This window comes from Podarcis bocagei (genome assembly GCF_964188305.1).
Source record: "Podarcis bocagei genome assembly, chromosome: 4".
Classification (NCBI taxonomy): Eukaryota; Metazoa; Chordata; class Lepidosauria; order Squamata; family Lacertidae; genus Podarcis; species Podarcis bocagei.
In genome coordinates, this window is record NC_138128.1 from 68,719,914 (window position 1) to 68,741,481 (window position 21,568).

A 21,568-nucleotide genomic window follows, 5' to 3' on the forward strand; every position below is an offset into this window, starting at 1 on the left:
AATGCCTCACAAATGTGGGTTGAATTTGTGCTTAAATTTGGTTGTCCTCCTAAGGACGTTATTGACCTAATTATTCTAAAAAGTTGTGCCGGGCGAGAGCTAGCGGATGCAATGGAAGCTGCAAAGTGAGATTTCTTAGCAGCTTTCATAGCCATCTCATAGGCTTTCATAAGCGTCCTATAAGATGTTCTTGAAGCTCCCTCACAAGTCTGTCGCCATACTCGCTCTAGCCATCTGAGATCCCGCTTCATTTTCCGGAGCTCCTCGGTAAACCAAGGGCCTGGCCACCAAGAGCCAGTTATTCCAGTCGTCGACAAGGTCATCTAATGAGTCGCCAGGAGGAGCAGGGTCCCTCAAGGCCAGACAGAATCTATCAGGATCCATCAGTTTTCGCGGGCGAGCCCAAATAGGCTCACCACCTGAGCAGGAGAGGAGCTGGAAGTCAATCATGGCTTTCAGAGCGTAGTGATCAGACTATGGCACTTCCACAGGGGGGAGCATGATCACATCTATGCCAGCACCAAAGATCAAATCCAGTGTGTGGCCTGCTTGATGGGTTGGGCCCATAACAAACTGGGAGAGTCCCAGTGTTGCCATGGAAGTCACTAGGTCCAGAGCCTGTGAGGAGGGGGCGGCATCGGCATGGACCAAAATGTTTGGAAACTCCAAGGCCCAGCCTGCTGCCACCTCCAGCAGGTCTGACAGGGTGGCTGCCGGTGCGCTAGGTGGTCGGTACACCAGCCAGACAGCCAAGTTCTCCTTGGTGCCCCACACGAGACCAACACATTCAATGCCGGAGATCACCAGTGGTGAAAGAGCCCTGAAAAAGCAATCCTCCCGGATTAATAACGCTACTCCTCCCCCCCGACCCACAGTCCGCGATTGATGGAGGACAGAGAAACCTGGAGGTGTTATCTCATGTAGGGAGATTACTTCACCTTCCCGTACCACAACACCAATGACGGAGGTTGGTAATCCCTGCTCGCCCTACCCTTGTCCCTTGGGACGGGGCGTAGATTAGAAGGGGTTCGAGCATCACTGCATCTCAAAACCCTTCGCCAATAGTGATATTTAGCCCCACCGCCATTCTTCCCTAGCCCTTCAATAGTGGGAGTCCCAGACCCCATACTAACCTCCCCAATAGAGGGGTAAGATCTCCTCAATAACAAGTCATCTCTGGGCCAGGACTCTTGGGTTAGAATGGTATGGGGAAGAGGTGAAAGTTTGATAGGGTAATTATCCCTAGAAGATAAAACCCAAGCAACCGCACCCTGAGCAAAGAAGGTGTTCAGTCCCTCTGCCAATGAGGCATCAGTCTTAACCATGTTCCTTGTATTGCCCTTGTAGTTGGTTAGGTGCTGCAGTCATTGCCACACTTGTTTCATGATGTTATCAGCTAAGTAATTTTCCACCTTAAGCTTATACTGTTGTTTTGCTGCCTTAATGCCTTTTTTGAGATTTATTCTCCCCTCTCTGTATATGTCTATATTCCATGTCTTAAAGGCAGAATCCCGGATTTTCAGGAGTCCTCTTACTTCAGCAGTCATCCATGGTTTACAGGTGCCATAGAGTCTAATGCATCTCTGCGATGTTACATTATCTATGCACACTTTAATATAGGAGAGTATAGCACCTGTGTATCTATGCAGATCTTGATGTTCAAACACGCTCCAATCAGTGCTCTCAAAACAATCCTGGAGCTGACTAAGAGCACCCTCTGGCCAAATTCTAACTGTTTTTATAACTGACTGAATTCTTCTCCTGAGAGGGATGTACTTCAGACATAGAAAAACTGAAGAATGGTTGGATGAGCCTAAGTGGGGGAAGGGGATTGCCCTGTATGCCTGTTTCAAATTGGAATACGCGAGATCTAGAATATTCTGTCCTCTAGTGGGAAATTTCACAAACTGTTCAAACTTAGGAAAAAAACGTCTTTAGGCAGGCTTGATTGAAGTCCCCTGCCACAACAAGGGTGCCCTTTGGGTGGATATGCTGCTGCTCGGAGATGACGTCATACAGCTTAGAAAGTGCCGCACTGACATTAGCATCGTATGGAATATAAACAGCTATAATAATTATGACAGTTACTTCTCTGGGCAAATAAAATGGCCGACATGTAACTGCCATCAATTCTAGATCTGGGGAGCAATACTTGTAAGCTACTTTGCTGTTAATGCACCAACCATTGTATATGTAAATACAGACTCCTCCGCCCCTAGCTTTACTAGAATCACTATTTCTATCAGAGCAATAAATTATTCGATTTATCAGCTCAACTGCCGCATCCGGTACTGCTGAATGTAGCCAAGTTTCTGTAATAATTACCACACAGCTCTCACAAAGAAGCTTGTTTGCTGCCATCAGCAGCTGTAGTTTGTAAATTTTGTGGACGAGAGATCTGGTGTTGGTCAGGAAGACGCTTGGCAGTGCTGGTCTCGTGGGTCTTTTTCGAAGCCGGGTTAACAGACCAGCTCTGCAACCACGTTTTTGCTTTTGTTCTTTTCTCTTTCACTTCTTTCGGCACTTCCCCCTCCCGTCGACAATCCATAGAGATCCTGGAGGTCTTACTATGCAGTGTGGTATACAGTGGGACCTTTGAAACTCTCTAGTTATCTCTATTTTTCTTGTGAGCCCGATGTTTACCAGTTTTGTGCGTGAGTAGGTGATGCATTGGGAGCTCAGAGCCGCAGTGTATGAATGCGCCGCCATCTTGGAACGGAATTCCTGCCCATGACTGCCTATGATTGCCCATACCTAATTACAGGTAGTAGCCATGTTGGTCTGCCGTAGTCGAGGAAAATAAAAATAATAATAATAAAAATCCTTCCAGTAGCACCTTAGAGACCAACTATCTGGAAGTATCTGAAGAAGTATCTGAAGAAGTGTGCATGCACATGAAAGCTCATACCAATAACAAACTTAGTTGGTCTCTAAAGTGCTACTGGAAGGATTTTTTTTATTTTGCCCATACCTAAGACTGAGTTTCCTCTCCCCCAGCCTCTCCCTGTAGCATTTCTAACAAACAGTTGGCAAATGTTAGTGAAAGGCAATTTGAAGTTAGTTGAATGCAACTGAGAACACTCTATCTCTTTTAAAATACTGCGCAAACATACAGTGGGGTTTTGAAATAATGGCATTACAAATTGTTACAAATAGGAATGCAACATTTAGCCAAATAAGATATTTTGATTGAGTGTTCTGTGTAAAAATTGGGTAGCAGATATTTTGAAAATTTAAGCATTTGGAATGTAAGTACCTATAAAAGTATGGGTGTCAGTTGCCTTCTACAAAGAGGCATTCATTCCTCCTCTCTCTCGTGGGAAGAAATAACCCTTCTGAGATAGTGCATACTAAGACACAAGCACACACATATGACACAAGTACACTTAATTTAAAATCAATGGAAAGTTTGCTTTCCTCTTCAGATGTAGATTTTATCAATTAGAATTCGTAGAATAAATCAACTAGGATGCATTTAGGTAAATGACAACCCTAGATATAATTAACCAATGAGGCAGGGCAGACATGGTGCTGTGTCTTGCTTTCCAATTGGACCCAGCCTGTCCTCAACAGCTGCATCAGCAAAATTATACTGTTTGGAGCTTCATTTTCTGCTTCTTCAAGCAAGTGAACACACCCAACTGGCGGTGCCCTAGTGCTAACTCAATAATGTATATTTTCCCTTTTTGATCATCATTAGAGAGGAGTGTGGAACTTTTAGGTGCAGGAAACCTGTGTCCCTCCAAGATGTTGTCTGACTACAACTCCCATCATCCTTCACCACCAGCTAGGGCCAATAAGAGTTGGGAGTCAAACAACATCAGAAGACCAACAAATACTCCATCTCCAGTTTAGAAAATGGGAACTTCTAAGCTTTGGAGACCTAGAATACAAACAAGCTAAAGCAGAGTTGGAGGACTTTTTACTTCCCAATTATTCTTCTAATTACACAGGTGCCTATGTTGTGGGTCTTAAGGAATAAGTATCTGTGCTTTTGGGTAAATCACTAAGTGCCTAGGACACAGCAGGATACAAGTCTAAGTCAGTTAGTTTTTTGCATTCTTCATACTATGCACTATTGTGGTGGAGGTAGAAGCTAAAATATTTATTTTTTTATTGGCAAAGGTTGCTGACTACATTTGTGGAAGAAAAAAAATCTTAAAAATGGTACCATTTTTAGAATACTATACATTCATGGCACAAACATAAGCATGTCAAAAAAGCAAACAAACAAACAAAAACCACACCACCCACCAGTTTCAAGATATCCTACACAACTGATTTACAAATAAAGGCATAATGCATATGTAGTAAAATCAAGCTTCTTACCTTTTTATCTCTGGTCCTTACTTCCCCATAGAAATCTAGGGCTTCTTGTGCCTTCTGAAATCTTCCTCGATGTAACAAATATGCACAAATCATTACACCAGTTCGTCCCTTTCCAGCTTTACAGTGGATTGCTGCAACATGACTGCCATCTTCACTAAGCCATTGGTCAAGATCTTCACAAAAAGGTTTGATAAGCTCCAGCTGCGGCGGATTATGGTCTTCAAAAGGATACTGTGCAACTATAAAACAGAGTGTACTGATTAGTCAAGAGTCAGATTACTGTTAAATCTAACATATCAATATTAGATGTTTTAATCATTATAGGATTTACAGTATACAAATTACCGTATTTTTTGCACCATAACACTCACTTTTTTCCTCCTAGAAAGTAAGGGGAAATGTCTGTGCGTGTTATGGAGGGAATGCCTACGGGTGGCATGCCTACAGATTTTCCTCCTCTAAAAACTACGTGCGTGTTATGGTCGGGTGCGTGTTATAGAGCGAAAAATACGGTACATAAGCAATCATCTATAACAGGCTTGTGCAATTTGTCACATACCATGGCAAATGCAGTCCATCAGGCATTTACCTGCCAAGTGTTTGGGAATCCCAGTAAGGCAGCAAAAAATTAAGTCACACGTGGGCTACTATATGCTGTTCATGGCCTACACAGAGTTTGGTATGTCATAATTTGGTTGTGGAATGAAACAGAGCCAACCAAAAATCAGTAATTTATATTATCAAAAATTTATAAAGAGACTGCAGTACGTAGAGCAGCCTGTTATAGCCATACTGTTATATCCAAAAAGTCTTCACTACCGTTTAACACAGGGTGGGGTGGGGCTCCTTTTTGGCTGGGTATGCCAGATTTTTATCTTCCTCCATTCCGCGGGTCAACCTGACAGGTGGGCAGGACCCACAAGTAATCGTTTGATGTCATAATGACATCAGGTGACTGACACCTGAGAAAACACAGTGCTTTATGCAAATGACAGACATTGTACTAAGTATCCATACCAGACATTGTACTTAGTATCCATACATGGGAATGTCAGTCCTTGCCAAGTACAAGTCTCTTCCGAATAAATTTTGAATGATATAGAACAGGAAAAATTGATTCATTGAAAAGATAAATTCCTTTCCTAATCATTATTTACTGTCTGGGGCCAACACAGAAATTACTGGATATCAAATTAACAGGAAATCTGTGGCTTGCTACATTAGCAACATCCCTCTCTAATCACTTGCAATCCATTTTGCTTCTTAGTTTAGGAGAAATAATATGAAAGAACAGGCATACCTCTGCAGTTAAATTTGGCGGTGTCATAATGTCTTTCAGCACATCTGAAATAAAAGTTGCAATACATTAACTACAAGTTCAACAAAACTACTCACCAGGGAGAAAATTTATCATTTTCAAATACATTTTTAACGATTACTATATCCATATTAGAAACAACACTTCCATTAAGCTTAATATATATGTTTAGTCAGAAGTTTCAGATGTTCTTCAAGCCATATAAATAAATATGTGGTGCATGTAAGTCCACAGATATGGAAGGGAGGGTGAGTCTGTAACAGTGAGGCATCAGACCTCGATCAGAGAGAACCAAATCCACATTTCCATGCTCTCATGAAGCTCAATGGGTGACCTTCACGCTCTGTCAGACCACCAACTCCTGGCCTAATAAGCCTACTTCAAAAAGTTGTTATGAAGACAGATTTAGATGGAGGTTCCCTTTCTATTATATTGCCATATGACATTTTAGAAGATTACTTTATTTAGTGAAATGTTCCTTTTTTTCTTTCCTACAGTTTTGGGGATCAATTCTATCCCTACTGGAATGACTGAGAAAACTGAAAACCATACACAGATGTTCCTGTGGGTCTATGTGACCCTACAGACTGCTATGTATTAGGTACTCATTATGTCTACAAATACTTAGCACAAAACTAGTTCTTTAAATTTCTTGTAAAAGAGGAGCATAGAGGGTAAAAACAATACTTTCAAGATAGACAACTTTTTCAATTTCCTTAAGATCACTACAAATGGTACTGTGAATTTAATAGTACCCCATAGGTTTACAAAACCCAATGTATATATTTGGTCCCCAAAAGCTAAATGCTGTATTCCATCCTCCAACCGCAATCAACAGGCTGTTGCTAAACTGCTTTATATTGGTAACATTCTCAAATGGCCCTCTAGCTATTTCTGAATTTTTGATTGAAATCTGCCCTTCTGCCCTGGTGAAAGGCACATTTTTGAGAGTGCTGGGAGCACCAATTATGGCAGTCATGGAAGGAGCATCGCATAACACATTAGAGAGACAACACCACCCCTGACATGCTCATCACGGGAAGTTAGCTATATGCTACTGGTCCTGATTCCTGATTCTGGAGACCACATACACAGAGAAAGAGAGAGATGCTGTTGCTGTTTAGTAACAGGGAGCATTTCTCACTACTGGGGGGGGGGGATGAGGTAGCCACACTAATCACTTTAAAGATACCTGCAAATTTTGCTCCATAATTTTTCCTCTAGGAGGGCTAGACTTTTTTAAAAAAAATGAAAGCTCAGAGTCTGGGACACCTACTGGGTTGCTGATCCCTGTGCTAGATCAATACCACAGCTGTCATGAAGCCAGTTACTGAAAAGTGTGCAATTTCTTCTAAAGCTAATATGGTTGGAGTTGTAAAAAATGCTTCCATTGCAAGTTGTATATATTATCCAATTTACGAAATTACATTTAAGGAAGCCTATGAAATGCAACATTCTGAATCTACCATGGAGTTTTTAAAAAGGTATTTAAAAGTTCACCATGTACAGTATCCAAGTGACAATCCTAAGTACCACATAGGTAAAACATTTAAAGCCAGTAGAAATAGGTGAAGTTAAAACAAAAAGAAGCTCAGCAAATCAAAATACCAAGCAGATTATTCCACCAAATTGAATTACTATTAATGAGTAACATTCTGGAGAAGTAACAGATATTACAGACTTGAACAATAACATGAACCTGTAACACAAAAAAGGAAGAAAGCTTTGCCACTGATATTCTTAGTTAAAACCAATCATTTTGCAGAATTTGGATGTCACTGTGATTAGTTCTAGAGGGAAAGCTTTCAATTTTCTCTGTGCATGCACAAACGAGGAAGACAGACAGGAACAGTACAAGTCTGAGGCTTGTGTAGGCTTCTTCCTGTAACATAGGGTGGAAAACCTTTTTGGCCCAATGGGCCAGCTCTTTAGCTGATCCCAAACTGCCAGCTAACTTTGACGGAGGGGCATGACAATCAACCTGTCAATCTGATCTCAATATGACAAAAGATGAGTGACAGGTAGGTTGTCATGCCCACATAATGTAGCTGGGTAGTACTTCTCAAGTGCCCGACAATCAGCTGTTTGTCAGGCACCTAAGAACTGCAGCATAAGCAGCTCTGCTGCTCCTGTAGCACCAAGTGGTTTGCATTGAAACTGAGCTTTCCCCCTCTATTTTACCAGCTGTTTAAATGGAAACCACTTGACACTATCAGAACAAGACTGAGACATGTTGGTCTGATCATATTACATCTGGGTTGAAAAAGTTTTATTGGGTCCTACTGAGTTCCCAGGCACAATTCAAATGATTTTGACCTGAGGTACTTCAGGGATCACTTTCTCCCATATGAATGTAAATTTATGTTGTTGTTTTTAATGGGCAACTGATGGCTGCTGCTCTTTTTATCGGTTTTCTTTGCTCTAGCTGTTACATCAAGAAATGTTACATCATTTCTTTTATTAAAAATCCTAAACATTTAACAGCTTGAAAAACATTATAACTTTTAAAAAATGGTAAACTGTTCTAGATTTTAAAAAATCAACTGTTCAGTTGATTAAAAATCAAATTTGGAACATAAGTATCATGTGTGGATATAGTCATTCTTATATAATGTTTTTCTTTATATATATTTTTCAATTGATAAAAATGTTACTCATACATCTGTTTCTTTCTAGTTTACTATAAGCCCTAGGATCCTTGACATGAAATTTAACTGTATAGCAAAATCTGAAAGAATTCAATATATAAAATGTAGCCTGAGTATAGCAAACTAAGGCTTTCCACAAAAAGTTTAATAAAACACATAACAATTTTGCTTCAATGTGACGATGTCATCAAATCAACAAAAGCTGCTTGAATAATTTCACTTTATCATAAGGTTACAAGCTGCAAGGTAGGCATTCTACCATGTTATTTAAAGCAGCCCAAGTAACATTAAACTGCACCATACCACCACCCTTACAAAATAAGTTCACAATGCTTACATTCAGCATTTTTTCATGTTTAAGTCTGATGAATATCTTTGAGATCTACCTCTCAAATAAAAAGGAACTTAACTTCCCCTGTTAGAAATATTTGGGTCAGTATATGTAAGAAGTATACTTACAGATTGTATATCTTGTAATGGTTTTTATGTTTCGAATCCAAAAACCTTAAAGAGAAACACACACAAGTCACGCAAACATATATTTGACATCATTATTTTACATAGCTGCTCGATAAAACGTATCTATCTCCACCTAAATGTTGATATCAATTTTGATGTGTATGTAGTACCTACTATTGCTGCTGCCCTTAATTTGCACAAATGTTTCCTCACAATTACTAATGTGGGAAAGTGTGTGAAATTAAAATTGCAGTTTACTCCACAAAGCATTTTTATTGAGAAACTGAAGCAGATGTTGTTCTAAAGATGGCCTTATTGCTCTATGCAAGGGTAAGAATTAGTACTCTTTAATATTGGCATTTAATTTTAGATTTCATAGAATCTGCCTCAGAATAAAGGATTCAACCTCGATTTAGATGAGGAAAACTAAAGCAGCTAAATGAAAGTTAATCACAGACTACATTAATTGCCCAATTCCAAATAACTTGCAAAATAAATGCAACTGAGAAAGTGCAAGCCTTAATCTCATATAATCAATCCCTGCTCATTGCATAACCAATGAAAAACACTGCCTATTGTTCTATGCACACTTTCACTTTTGACCAATTCCCCAGTACTCTGCTCTCACAAAACAGGGAACAAAGCAAGGTCACAGTGAGGAAGCAAACAAGAATTTAGCAAGGGTCCAAACCATGGGTAGGCAAACTAAGGCCCGGGGGCCAGATCCAGCCCAATCACCTTCTAAATCCAGCCTGCAGATGGCCCGGGAATCAGCATGTTTCGACATGAGAAGAATGTGCCTTTTTATTTAAAATGGATCTCTGGGTTATTTGTAGGGCCTGCCTAGTGTTTCTACATAAGTAGAATGTGTGCTTCTATTTAAAATGCATCTCTGGGTTATTTGTGGGGCATAGGAATTCGTTCATTTCCCCCCAAAAAAAATATAGTTCGGTCCCCACAAGTTCTGAGAGACAGTGGACCGGCCCCCTGCTGAAAAAGTTTCCTTACCCCTGGTCCAAAACTTAAACAGAAAGCATTACAGTTATTGGCACTATGCCACTTTTGATATGGCTCTTTCACTTACAGGGTAATAAAGGCCACTGAAACCAACATCCCTGATAGAATTCACCAACTTATTTAGATAGATACAAGTATATCTTGCAAAAACACCACCTACTTTTATGAATCAATACCTCTCAAACTCTTTTTTAAAAACCCTGATACCTGCATATCACTTAAGTATCTGCTATTTCCTTGACCATTTTATGTTTAAAATATGTCAAGAAACTCACTCTATGGTTTCAATAGCAGCCAAATTTTCTCCCTGCCCCGCTCAACTGCATTGTTCACCAAGTAGTCTGATGAAGACTTCTGGAGAACTTGAAAGCTTGCAAAATATTTTAATATGAGCTGTTTTTTGGTTGATCTACTAAAGGTGTTAATATTTTGTGTTTTGTGCTAATATTTGCAATTTTCTTACCTTTACTTTTTGTGTAAAAAAAAAAAATTAGAATGGTTTTTAAATAGAATTAACTCATATGTGGTAATTCCTTTCTAAATATACAGAAGTGCTCCATTGTAAAGCTATTAGATAACCAGCATATTGAAACACAACTAACTAATAAAAATCTAGGGAACTGCATAGTAGCCACCAATATGAGGACATGCAAGCTCAGTAAGCTATCGTGATGCTCTGCTCCATACATTTTTATCACACAATCAACACCTAACCTTTATTGGCCAGGAACATTTTGTGTATATGATATGTGAAGGAGGTATGTGCTAGAGATTGTGGTAGGTAATGAGAAATTGGACGAAGGTGGAAACACCTGAACTACTTCGTGAAAGGTTGTAATTTTATATACAGATGCAACTGCAACATCCAAAGAGCTCCAAGTGCTTATACGTATGCCAGTGCACTGCATTTCCCTACCCCCCCCCCCATTTTTAACAGGTGAAAATGAAATGCCTATGTTGGAGATAGAGCATGGACATTCATATTTCAGAAATCATCAAATTCTCCTTTAACTCAATTGATCTCGTAGAAGCATCTACTTAGCTTAAAGATTAGTAATAGGACTTACATGCTTATATCCATATTTAATATTAGTCTAACATGTAATATGATCCCCTCCCCCCAGAAAAGTGGGTTTTCTTTTAAAATAATGTTTTTATTAAATCGGTGGTCTTATTTACCCTCGTTTTAGATGAGTTTCACCTTTCAGCACTAAAATACGATACTTCTCTATCACCAGAACTTTGTGTAGCTGCCTTCCTGCAGCTTTTAGATTATAATGCTAAAATAAATTGTTATAGTCACCCTAGAAATTAGCGAGGCAAACGTTCATTGAAGAGCTGGAGAATTAACAGCCAAACTTGTCAACTAATTTCTGCCTTACACAATATGGCTATTAAGTGCATAGATGAATTCAGAGGTACTAGATTTGCTGAACTGACACCAAACTGCAGAATTATACAAAAAATAAAAATAGTAACGATGAATGCACTAGCTAGATTAAACATAATGCTGATATATTGTCATATAAAAAAGTAATACTTCAGTTAATTACCTTAAAACTTCAAATCTTAATATTTGCTTTTGTTTCAGATTTGGCAGAGAAAAACACACTGCATTATAAAAGATACCAAAACATTATTTTAGTTCTCATTTGAATAAAATATGTGATAATCTCAGAAATGGGGAACCCTGTGGAAGGGCACATACAGACAGGGATGTAACATTTTGTCCCCAAGAAATCTCATATTTATACATTTACTCCCAGATGACATTAAGATGCACAGACACAAATTCTTACCTCACAACGTCATCAATATTGTTTCTGTATACTCCTTCAAGTCTTTCTGCAGGAAAACCCATTGCAATTATATTTGGATAAATATCTGAATAGTCAAGTTAAGAGAAATATTTACAGAATAACATTGTGAAATAGTACATAAAGTGTTAAATATTTCAAGTAAGTAACTATTGAGACTGGACTTAAGCAACCATTTCAGACACTTTCTATAGAGAAAAGAAGAAGAAGAAGAGTTTGGATTTGATATCCCGCCTTTCACTCCCTTTAAGGAGTCTCAAAGCGGCTAACATTCTCCTTTCCCTTCCTCCCCCACAACCAACACTCTGTGAGGTGAGTGGGGCTGAGAGACTTCAAAGAAGTGTGACTAGCTCAAGGTCACCCAGCAGCTGCATGTGGAGGAGCGGGGAAGTGAACCCGGTTCCCCAGATTACGAATCTACCGCTCTTAACCACTACACCACACTAGTATTCCACCATCAGGGAAACAACTGTTTGGCAGGCTAAGAAGAACAGGACTGGGAGTACAGAGGGGCACAGGCGGTGGTTTGCCAACCCATAGGGAAGGTCTTTGAGGGCCTTGGATTGCTCACATGTAATCTTAACAATTACTTGGAAGCAGAATGTTCTTGTTTTCAATAGAGAGAAATTAATATCTACCATTTTGAAAGATCAAGCAGTGTAACAACAGTATTATATGTCATATAACTCACAATTTTATTCAGTCTACCCTTCAGCTTGAGGGTCAAGAAACTGTTTCATACCCGTGCAGCCCCTAACATCAAAACAGCCACCATGGATCTAGTGATTTATGCATAGCTGACCACTAAGTTTGACTTAGTTGCTCTCTAGTGTTTCCTAGCTGCCAAGACACAGCCTTGCAAGGATCAGATTACTGAAGAGGTACAGAATCTCCACATCCAGGGCACTTCCTTCCCTTCACCAGAACCTCCAAAGTTGCAAGCTTGCTCCAGTCAGACCATCTGTGGAGTACAAACAGAAGCAGTCTGTCCATTTGGGCTACTTCGGCAAGCTCTGAGTATTCAGAGACTGGGTGGCTGCATATGCTGCCAAGAGATATAGAACATCTCCTGTTTCTGTACCACAGAATCATATGGCTCCAAGCCTCTCACACACAACACAGGGGAGCAGAATGCAAGTCCTGGGGGCTTGAAAGCTGTCCTTCAGCTCTTTTATATGCATGAAGGTACATATAAATCTGCATATAAACACAGGGAAAAGAAAATGTTCTGATTTGTTAAGATCTAGTCTCTACTCCAAAAGCCATCCTCCTGTCTCTCACCAGAATAATGCACTCAAATCCAGCTCACGCTATTTTATGTACTCCAAGTTTTACAATTTGTTAAACTCTCATTGTTATAAATATTTGTTCATAACTACAAAACTAGACTGACACTTGCCTTTCCATCATCTGCAGCAAAATGCACCTGCTCAACAGATACCAGCTGTTCGCTCCAGAACCTTCTGTATAGTATATCCATTGAGCCATGATGCTCACTGGATTACCTTGGACCAGTTATGGTCTCACCTACCTCACAGCCTAACCCACAGCATAGGGCTGTTGCAAAGATAAAATGGAAAGGGAGAGACCTGTGTAGGACACCTTGAGCTGGTTGGTGTAAAGGCAGGATATAAATGTAACAAAACAAAAAAAAAACTTTTCCATGCATGCCACTCATTTTAAACTGATGACAGCAACTCATTTCACCCAATCAGAGAATTGTGATTATTATACATGGTAGGAAACAAAGCCAGGATCGTGAACCATATTTTGAAGTTGGCTTGTTTCCCAAAATCATAGTCAAGTCTAACCAAACAAAAGCAAAAACCTTCACTTGCACCTGCAAGTAAACAAAACAGGTAATTACAAACCAAAATAGCACTTATCCAAGTGGTAAGCATCCATGTTGTTTGGTTGATCATGCTAATTTTTTTAAAATTTGCAACAATAATTCATATAGACACACACAAACTGTGTTATGTAAATAAACAAATACACAAACACCTTGTCCTCAGAAGTAATTTTTTTTAAAAAAAAATCTTCTACACAGAAATTCATATCGTATGCTTGATAGAAATGAGATTCGTTTCAAAGTAAATGCAGAATTATCTGATTTTATCTTTTTTAAAAAAAAACCTGTACACTATCTTGTATACTAGCAACTTTTGTGTTGGGAGTAATTTGCAAGGCATCCAGTAAGAGAGTAAGTTCTTCTATTCTACACTTTTCACCAGATTATACATAATATGATTTTAAATCAGTCTTTCGCTGATTTCTGCACTTCATTGGGAACTTACATAAAAGAAAGTGAAATCTTAATTCCACTGAAGCAATTTACATGATCCAAGTACAGGTATAGTTCAAAAATAATGGTAAGCTACGTTCTGACATTAACATGCCTGGGCCTTAGCCTTGCTGACAAGGGAGATCCCTCTCTGCCCTCCTGATGTAAGGTAGCCATGACGTTCCATTTAATCCAAACCAGCAATGGTTTGCCCTTGCCCTACTAACTAGGAAAGAAAATCTAATTTTTAAGTTGGGTTTTTTTTTTTACAACACGTTGAGAATTTTATTTAAGTATAGTATATACATATATATTAAAAAATAAAGCGAGGGTGGAGAAAGCACATGAGGCCAAGAGTCCAGTCAGGCGCATTTGCATAATTTCAACCATCACGGGCTATACAAAGCCTACATTCCTCTTAAGTAAAACTACAGATAATTTTCTATAGGTTCTCAAACTGGATCTTTTTATAGCCATCTCATCCAGGAATTGAAATAGCATAAAATTCAGCAAACAAATAAAAGCCTCACGTTAACATTAGATTGTCAGTAAGTACTGTAATAAAGAAGCAAAGTATCATATATTTAGCCTGATATACTGTACTCTATCAAATTACCTTTGCATAAGCACTTAAGCCTACTAAAAGGAAAGGAACCATTTTTCTTGCCTGAAATACGTTTCTCAGATGGCATGGTGGGCTATGCTACCCATTTTTGCCCAAAGACACAAAACACAGACCTTTCTCTGTTCCTTGCTCCTCCATCTCTTGACCAGTCTCTTTCATTACTCATATACAGAACAAATCACCAAAGCAATGCAGCACAGGAGAAAACCTAAGAGCATAAGAAGAGTCTCCTGAATCAGGCCAATGGCCCATCTAATCCAGCATCCTGTTCTTACAGTAGCCAATCAGTTGCCCGGGGGGAAACCAGAACCTGTGCTGGACCTGAACACAAGAGTATTCTCCCCTTTTGTAGTTTCCAGCAACTAGTATTCAGAAGCATATTGCCTCCAACTGTGAAAGCAGAACAATCCTCCCTACATTCATTCAATTTATATAACACGCTTCATTATAAGATCTCAGGGCAGTTCACAAAATTAAGCATTTATACAGCTTGCCAGTCATCCCCAAAATTCAAGGACCTACCATGTGTTCAATGCCTCTGAGAAGCCCCTTTCAAGTGAGAGCAAGGGTTCCTTCTCTAGAGGTGCTAATATATGGTATGGTGAGATGCACTAAAGCTAAAAACCTCTCAGTGGGAACCATGCGACAGTTGCCTATTAAATAACCTGCTGGAGGACTTCCTCCCTAAAGCTGCCTTTGCTGAAGAACATTTATCAATTCTGTAATGCCTAATGAATGCTGTTGGTGTAGCCTGCATAGCCACTCTGCATACCTTGCAAAAAGGCGCATTTGCTGAAAAAAGCTGCTGAAGTTGTCATGGTTGAATATGCTGAGATGTTCTGGCACAAATAACTTCAGTGATTCATAAGCTAATGTGATGCACGCTTTAATCCACCTAACTAAGGTGTAGCTTCTTACTTTCTATCCCAAGGTGTTAGGGTGGAAAGAGTTTGTTTGCCTCAGTAGTTTGTTCTATTAACGTATGCTCTAATAGCTCTTCACACATCTAAAGAATGCCAAGCCTACTCACGGGGAAGTGGGATAAAACTTTGGTAATATCAATTCTTCTTGTTGCTGCAAAATTGAATTTATTTTAGGCATGTCCTTAGAACCACCCTGCCTGAATGTTTTGCTACTGAGAGCTGATACATCTTAAACTCTAGAAGCAGGAGAGACAGGGAACAGCTAAACAACTTTCTCTTCAGAGAAGCTGAGTGAAACGAAACAAACAAGAAATCAGATTGTCTGAAAGGTTAGGAACAATAAATTAATATCGAAAAGTCTTGCACATATCAAGAGACTGCCAAACATTCTCAGAAGGTTAGGGTGTGACCATGTTGAGATTCAACAAACTTTGTGTAGGGTATTATTTGCAAAAACTGCAGATACTACCACCAATCACCAATCTGCAGAGTAAGTCATAATGTTAGATGGAACAGGTAATTTAGAGTAACCTTTCCCAACCCTATGTCCCCATATGTTGTTGAGACTACAATTCCCATCATCCCTGACCACTGGGCCATGCTGGATGAAGCTGATGGGAGTCATAGTCCAACAACATCTGGGGGACTCAATGTTGGGAAAGGCTATGTCAGAGAATATGAAAGCAAGGAAAATATAGCCTTTTATTCACCTTGCTCTGGTGGACACTCCCCCTGCCACTTTGGCTGAAAAAAAGTTAAAGAAAGCCTCTGACTGCCTAAACTGTTTGGTTCCCAAAGCAAACCTCAAAGCTCTTCACACATCCAGACAATACCATGCCCTTTCCAAGGCTGGAAAGCAACAGGTTGTAAGGACAAGCTCCTACTGCTGCTGAAAATGGAAGCATGTTTATGAGATGAATGACAAATTTGTGCAAAGAACCACCACCATGACAGACTGAAGTGATGACAACTAGGGGTTAAAAAAACCCAATCTGAGAAACAACAAAGAGATACAGATTTTAACAACTCAAAAGGCAGCTTCTGCAATGCTGACAAGGTAGTATGAAGATGCTGCAGTGATCCCAACATTCTTTAAACGCAGTTGACCCTCTTTACACTGTCTAGGAAGATTGATCATGCAAAATGATAAATGCAGAGCATGGAAGGATACCTGGATGACAGAACTGTACCTACCACTTTAGGTGGGTGGCCTTTAGGAGCCTTCTATTCAACTTCCAGGCAGAGACATTCAGCCAAGGCAGACTGGAATGCAGAAGCATACCTTGAGACATGTTCTTCTCAATAGTGGCATTAGTGGAAAAGTGAAAAGGAGACCTGATGGCTATGGTGAGTGCAGAGCAATGGTCTAGAATGGTGCCTGCCTAGAGAGTGTTAAGTTTTCTTAACTATACAGGTAACCCACAACTTACGTGCATTTAACTTGCATGCATTCAGCTTTACACAGTAGGCAATTCTTTATTTTTAGAAAATTGAAAAGGAGGCAGAAAGAGGGCAGGTGTCCAGGAAAGTATTACTTTGGCAATCCCACCCACCACTGAACCCAAAATGTGTTTTGACTATATGAGATTTTGGCTTTATGCACTATCCCTGGAATGTAACCCCCGTGTAAGTTGAGTCACCTGTACAGGATTCACTCCTTTGCAATCAGCACTAAGCTTCGCCTGATAAAGAGGCATGGAACCTGACAGATATTTGACTACTTGCTGAAGAACCCATTAAGCACTGCACTGCAGGGTCACCTGAAAACTTCAGAATTCTACTGAAAGTATAAGCCAACTGCACTGTTTAGGCAACTAAAAGTGAAAGTGCACAGATGACGTCTTGAGTCAGATAAGCAATCAGCACTGGAAGAAATTCTGAAAGTTGAGCACTTGGATGAAAGTAATGTTCTAGCGCAATTGTCTTCAGAAGCCTATCAGAGTTCCTTGTGGAGCTTCTGGCATTGGCAGAAAAGACAACACACTTCATGGAATCCACGAACGGTGGGGAGTTCCCTTCCTTGACAGCCTCTATTATTATCTTGAGGCTTCACATGTGTTTACATACTTAAACAAAGAAAATGGAATAAATACTCCAAAACATTTCTGGCTCAGTACCTGAACTACAACCGGAATACTGGAATAGATATATCTGCTCAGCATCCTGCAATCAGAGGAGGAAGAGAACCACTAATGGGCAAAAGAAAATTTAGGTAACAAAGCCCCACTTTAAAGTCAGTGAAAGAAAGTAGTATCTTCTCAAACCTCCAGGAAATGGCAGAATATTGTCATGCAATAAGAACTTGCACAGTGCTAGTAATCTTAATCTTAAACTGTTATTTAAATGGACACAAAGGAGCAGTATAAGACCCAGAAGCCTTATTTTTGGTTTAATTATACAATATAGAAAGACTCATCTATTTGTCTTTGATTCTAAAGTACTGACATCTTCAAAAACTATCCAGAAGTCTATCTGTCAAAGAAACAATTAAAGCCAATTTAACTTACATTTAAAGTATACTTACTTTATTACTGTACTGTCCATATATACATAGTATCTCAGCTTGCATCTACCATCCTGTGTAAACCCTCAGCCAAGTCACTCAAATTCTACCAAGAACTAAGTACTATCAAAGGTGTCATTTGTTTTAACTGTTTTAATGTTGAATTTTAAACTGTTGTAACCCACCCTTCGGACCTGATAGTGAAAGTCAGATAATAAAAGCTGAAGAAAAATGATGTTGTCGGAAAACACCAGTAAGGTAAAACCTGGAGTGGGGGACTTCTGGCAAGCAATACAAAACACAGATCAGACAAAGACCAACCACACACACACACACACACCGACAAAATGTATTTAAAACACTAACTACAAGTCTGAGGAGTAGGCAACTGAGGAGTACACACACACCTCTGCTCCTGGTCAAGAGAGGAAACAGACTGGTCAAGAGGAGGAAGGGAGCTATTAATGGACAAAGGTATGTGTTTCCTGACTTTCAGCACAAGAGGGCAGCATAACCCACTATGCCTTGTGTTCACCACCTCTGCACAATGAGATATTCAGCTGTGAAATCTATTACCGTAAATTACACTCCTAGAGAGTATTCCAATTTCTACTTATCAAGCTTTCCCAAAAATTGTGGGGGGAAAGATTAGTAGCATTGTAGCTTCCAATGAGTATATGCATGAAAGAGCAACACAAACACTTCTGAAGACTAGAACTCAAAAGTATTATATCTATAGGTACACCTAAAGTGCAGTTATGACCACGAGAGACAACTGCTAATACCTGTGGGTATGAGGAGAAAGACCAGTGAAACAATTTTACTAAATTGCATTAACAAGGAAGCACAGATAAGCAAAGGCTACAGTAAAAAAAAACTTTAACTAGCCATCCAGTCTGCAGCTTGCGAGGGATAACGAGTCACTGTCCCCAGTCTTAGGTTGCATCATACTTACTCACCCTACCCATCCACTATTGCTGCTATTCCTGAAAAGCTATTTTAGGAGTCAGGTGTCAAAGTTAATTGCTGCACTTCTCTACCTTTTTCATATTTAAGGGCTAACTAATATAAAAGCCTGCAATAGAGAACATAGGCATGCAAACATACTAACAACCACAGTTCTATACTGTTTCACCTACTTAGGAAAAACTGCAGCACAGTGCTCTATTACCTGTCAGTTCTACCTCAACATTCTATCCCCCATCTCTTTCAACCACAAGTGTTAAAGACTTACGAATCCAGATATCCTAACCATGTAGATTTGATACTGAAGTCCAGTTATCAATTAACCTGACTTTTAAGCTCATGGTGAAGTGTTGCAGCAAGAAGAAGATAGCACGTTTATAGTAGGGGTACAATAGTAGAGGCAGGATGGGGAAGGATGAAGGAGCTGCAGCAGCACAAAGTATACAGGGTTAGTTAGGGCGGGCAAACATTCCCTGTGTAATTATTTGCAAAGCTGCTTAAGATGTTTACATAGACTAAGGAGCAAACCAGACATCATGGCAGCAAACCAGTGTCCAGAAATCTAGTCACTGCTGATTTCCGGGGGGGGGGGGGTGTAGAAATGCAACAAGGGCAGGAAGGAGGTTTTTTCAGTTTTTTCAGTCATAAGAGCTGCCCAGCTGTTCTTCCCCAGGTGGGGCTGTGTATAAAATGGAAGGACCAAAAAAAAGAAGAAGAAGAAGAAGAAGCTAAAATGTAGATGGTTTCCAAGAATCACTCCAACCTATTGTACTTTTCTACCAGAGACTTACCTTTGCAATAAGAAGCCTAAACCAGTAGTTCTCAACCTCCCTCACTCGCCCTAAGAACACTAGAAAACAGCTGATGGTCTTGGTGGACAGTTTAATGGTTTTTCTGCCTGTTGTAGAGGGTGTATGAGATATACTGTATAATTTTTTATTGCCATTTTTTTTGTTTCTTTTAAAAGAGGCAATAAAAATGCAATTAAAAATCGGCATGAATATTTAATGGTGGACATACCAGACCACCTGAATGAAGATCACAGACCATTGGTGGTCCATAGTTTGGAAACCCCAAGCCTAGACTCTAAACATCAGCAACTGCCAAATATTATATGTCATTTATGCATGCCCTACTCAATGTGGTGGACTGCAGACTGGTGTTGATTTGCAAGCCATCAGCTACTGGTCCCTGATGACTCTACCACAGCCCAGTTTGGGTGGGACACTTCAGGGACTAGTCCCTGGCTTATTTGAATGGGGAGGGTTTACAGGTCCACCACATCAGATAGCTTGAGAAGCACTGATTTATATAGCCTATAGATGTGGACTGATCTCCAATTTACAAATAAACTACTATCAATTTTAGGAGGTTTAATATAATAAATAATTAATTTATCAGCACTCCAGGAAGAGTAAGAAAAAATAGTTGTCACTGCATAACCTCAGTGTGTCTTAACATTTTTTTTATGCTGTACAGCTATAATGCAAAGAGGTTAAAAGCTTGTTTTAGAAGTGGAAGCAACCTACAGTTGAAGACTTATGGCTTATTAGCTATTGGCAGTGAATTTGGTTTTGCTATTCTACCTGATGTCCTCTTTGCTAACATTTTAGTACAAAGTGATGGAATGGGAGAGCAATGAACAGAGCAGGAGGGGAACATGACATCAGAAAACATAAACTCATCTTTCAGGAACAACAAGTTCTGACTGACCAGCTTAAATATGCAAGTATTAATCTCCAGGAAGAAATCATATGTGCACACCCTTAGTCACATGCCCTATTTTTTTCTCCAGCACTTATCAACCCTGCAAAAACCTATTTGTAAAAGGCCTCAGCCATTGCATACTTTTAAATACCTGGCATTTTAGGAGAGATCTTACTCCACCTCTCTGCAGTTGACAGCAAGATATAGTTCCGTTCTGGCTGGAGGTGTCCCAAGTAAAACATACAAAACCAATACTCTTATGTTGAAGCTACACAGTACAGCATAGGGCCTGCAGAAAACACAAACTTGTGTCCTATCCACACCTATTTCAGAATAGCTCCCATTGAATTCAATGGTATTTTCTTCCTAGAATTCTTCAGAAAAAGACACCAAAGGATTTATTATCAGTGTGCACTTAACCTCTGAGAATGCTGATCTAGGAGCAGGCCAAGGAACAGCTTTCCCCCCTCAAAGGTATCTTGTTGAAGGAGACCAGCCATCTCTGTACAGCCATTAATTTAAAAACCTGCCTCCTTAGTATCTCATGGTTTGATAAAATCAAAATCCTAGTTTCCCCCATATTGTTTCTTCTGCAATAGAATGCAAATTACTAAAGAACTCATCTAGCAGCAGCAAATTTCTAGAAAGCATTGCTCAAATGCCTAGGAATGATTCAAAAGAACCAAGTACCAAGGAATGGTTCAAAAGAACCAAGTACCAAGTCATATGAATTAAGCAAAAGGTATGTAATGCAATGTGACTTAATTATGTAAGGAAAGCTATTTATAAAAAATAATAAATCATAGGGTATTTCACAATGGGGAGGGGGACCACGGGAGAGGAAAGGTCACAGATCATGAGCTTTAATTTGTTTTAGTCTGTTCTATTGTGCTTTTAACTTTTTGTATGTTTTAAATTATCTTTTTTGTAAACTGCTTTGAAGTTTTTTTCAACAATCAAGCAGTATAGATA

At 39.5% G+C, this 21,568-nt stretch overlaps 1 protein-coding gene across 1 annotated transcript in view; it reads right to left on the reverse strand.

The window, feature by feature from the left end:
* Positions 1–21,568, reverse strand: part of PTEN (phosphatase and tensin homolog) — a 54,521-nt gene that overhangs the window by 22,035 nt on the left and 10,918 nt on the right. The window contains exons 2-5 of the mRNA XM_081189698.1: positions 11,571–11,655; positions 8,755–8,799; positions 5,630–5,673; positions 4,330–4,568 (exon numbers count right to left, since the gene is read on the reverse strand). Coding sequence (XP_081045824.1) covers positions 4,330–4,568; positions 5,630–5,673; positions 8,755–8,799; positions 11,571–11,655 — 413 coding nt within the window. The remainder of the gene's footprint in view (positions 1–4,329; positions 4,569–5,629; positions 5,674–8,754; positions 8,800–11,570; positions 11,656–21,568) is intronic.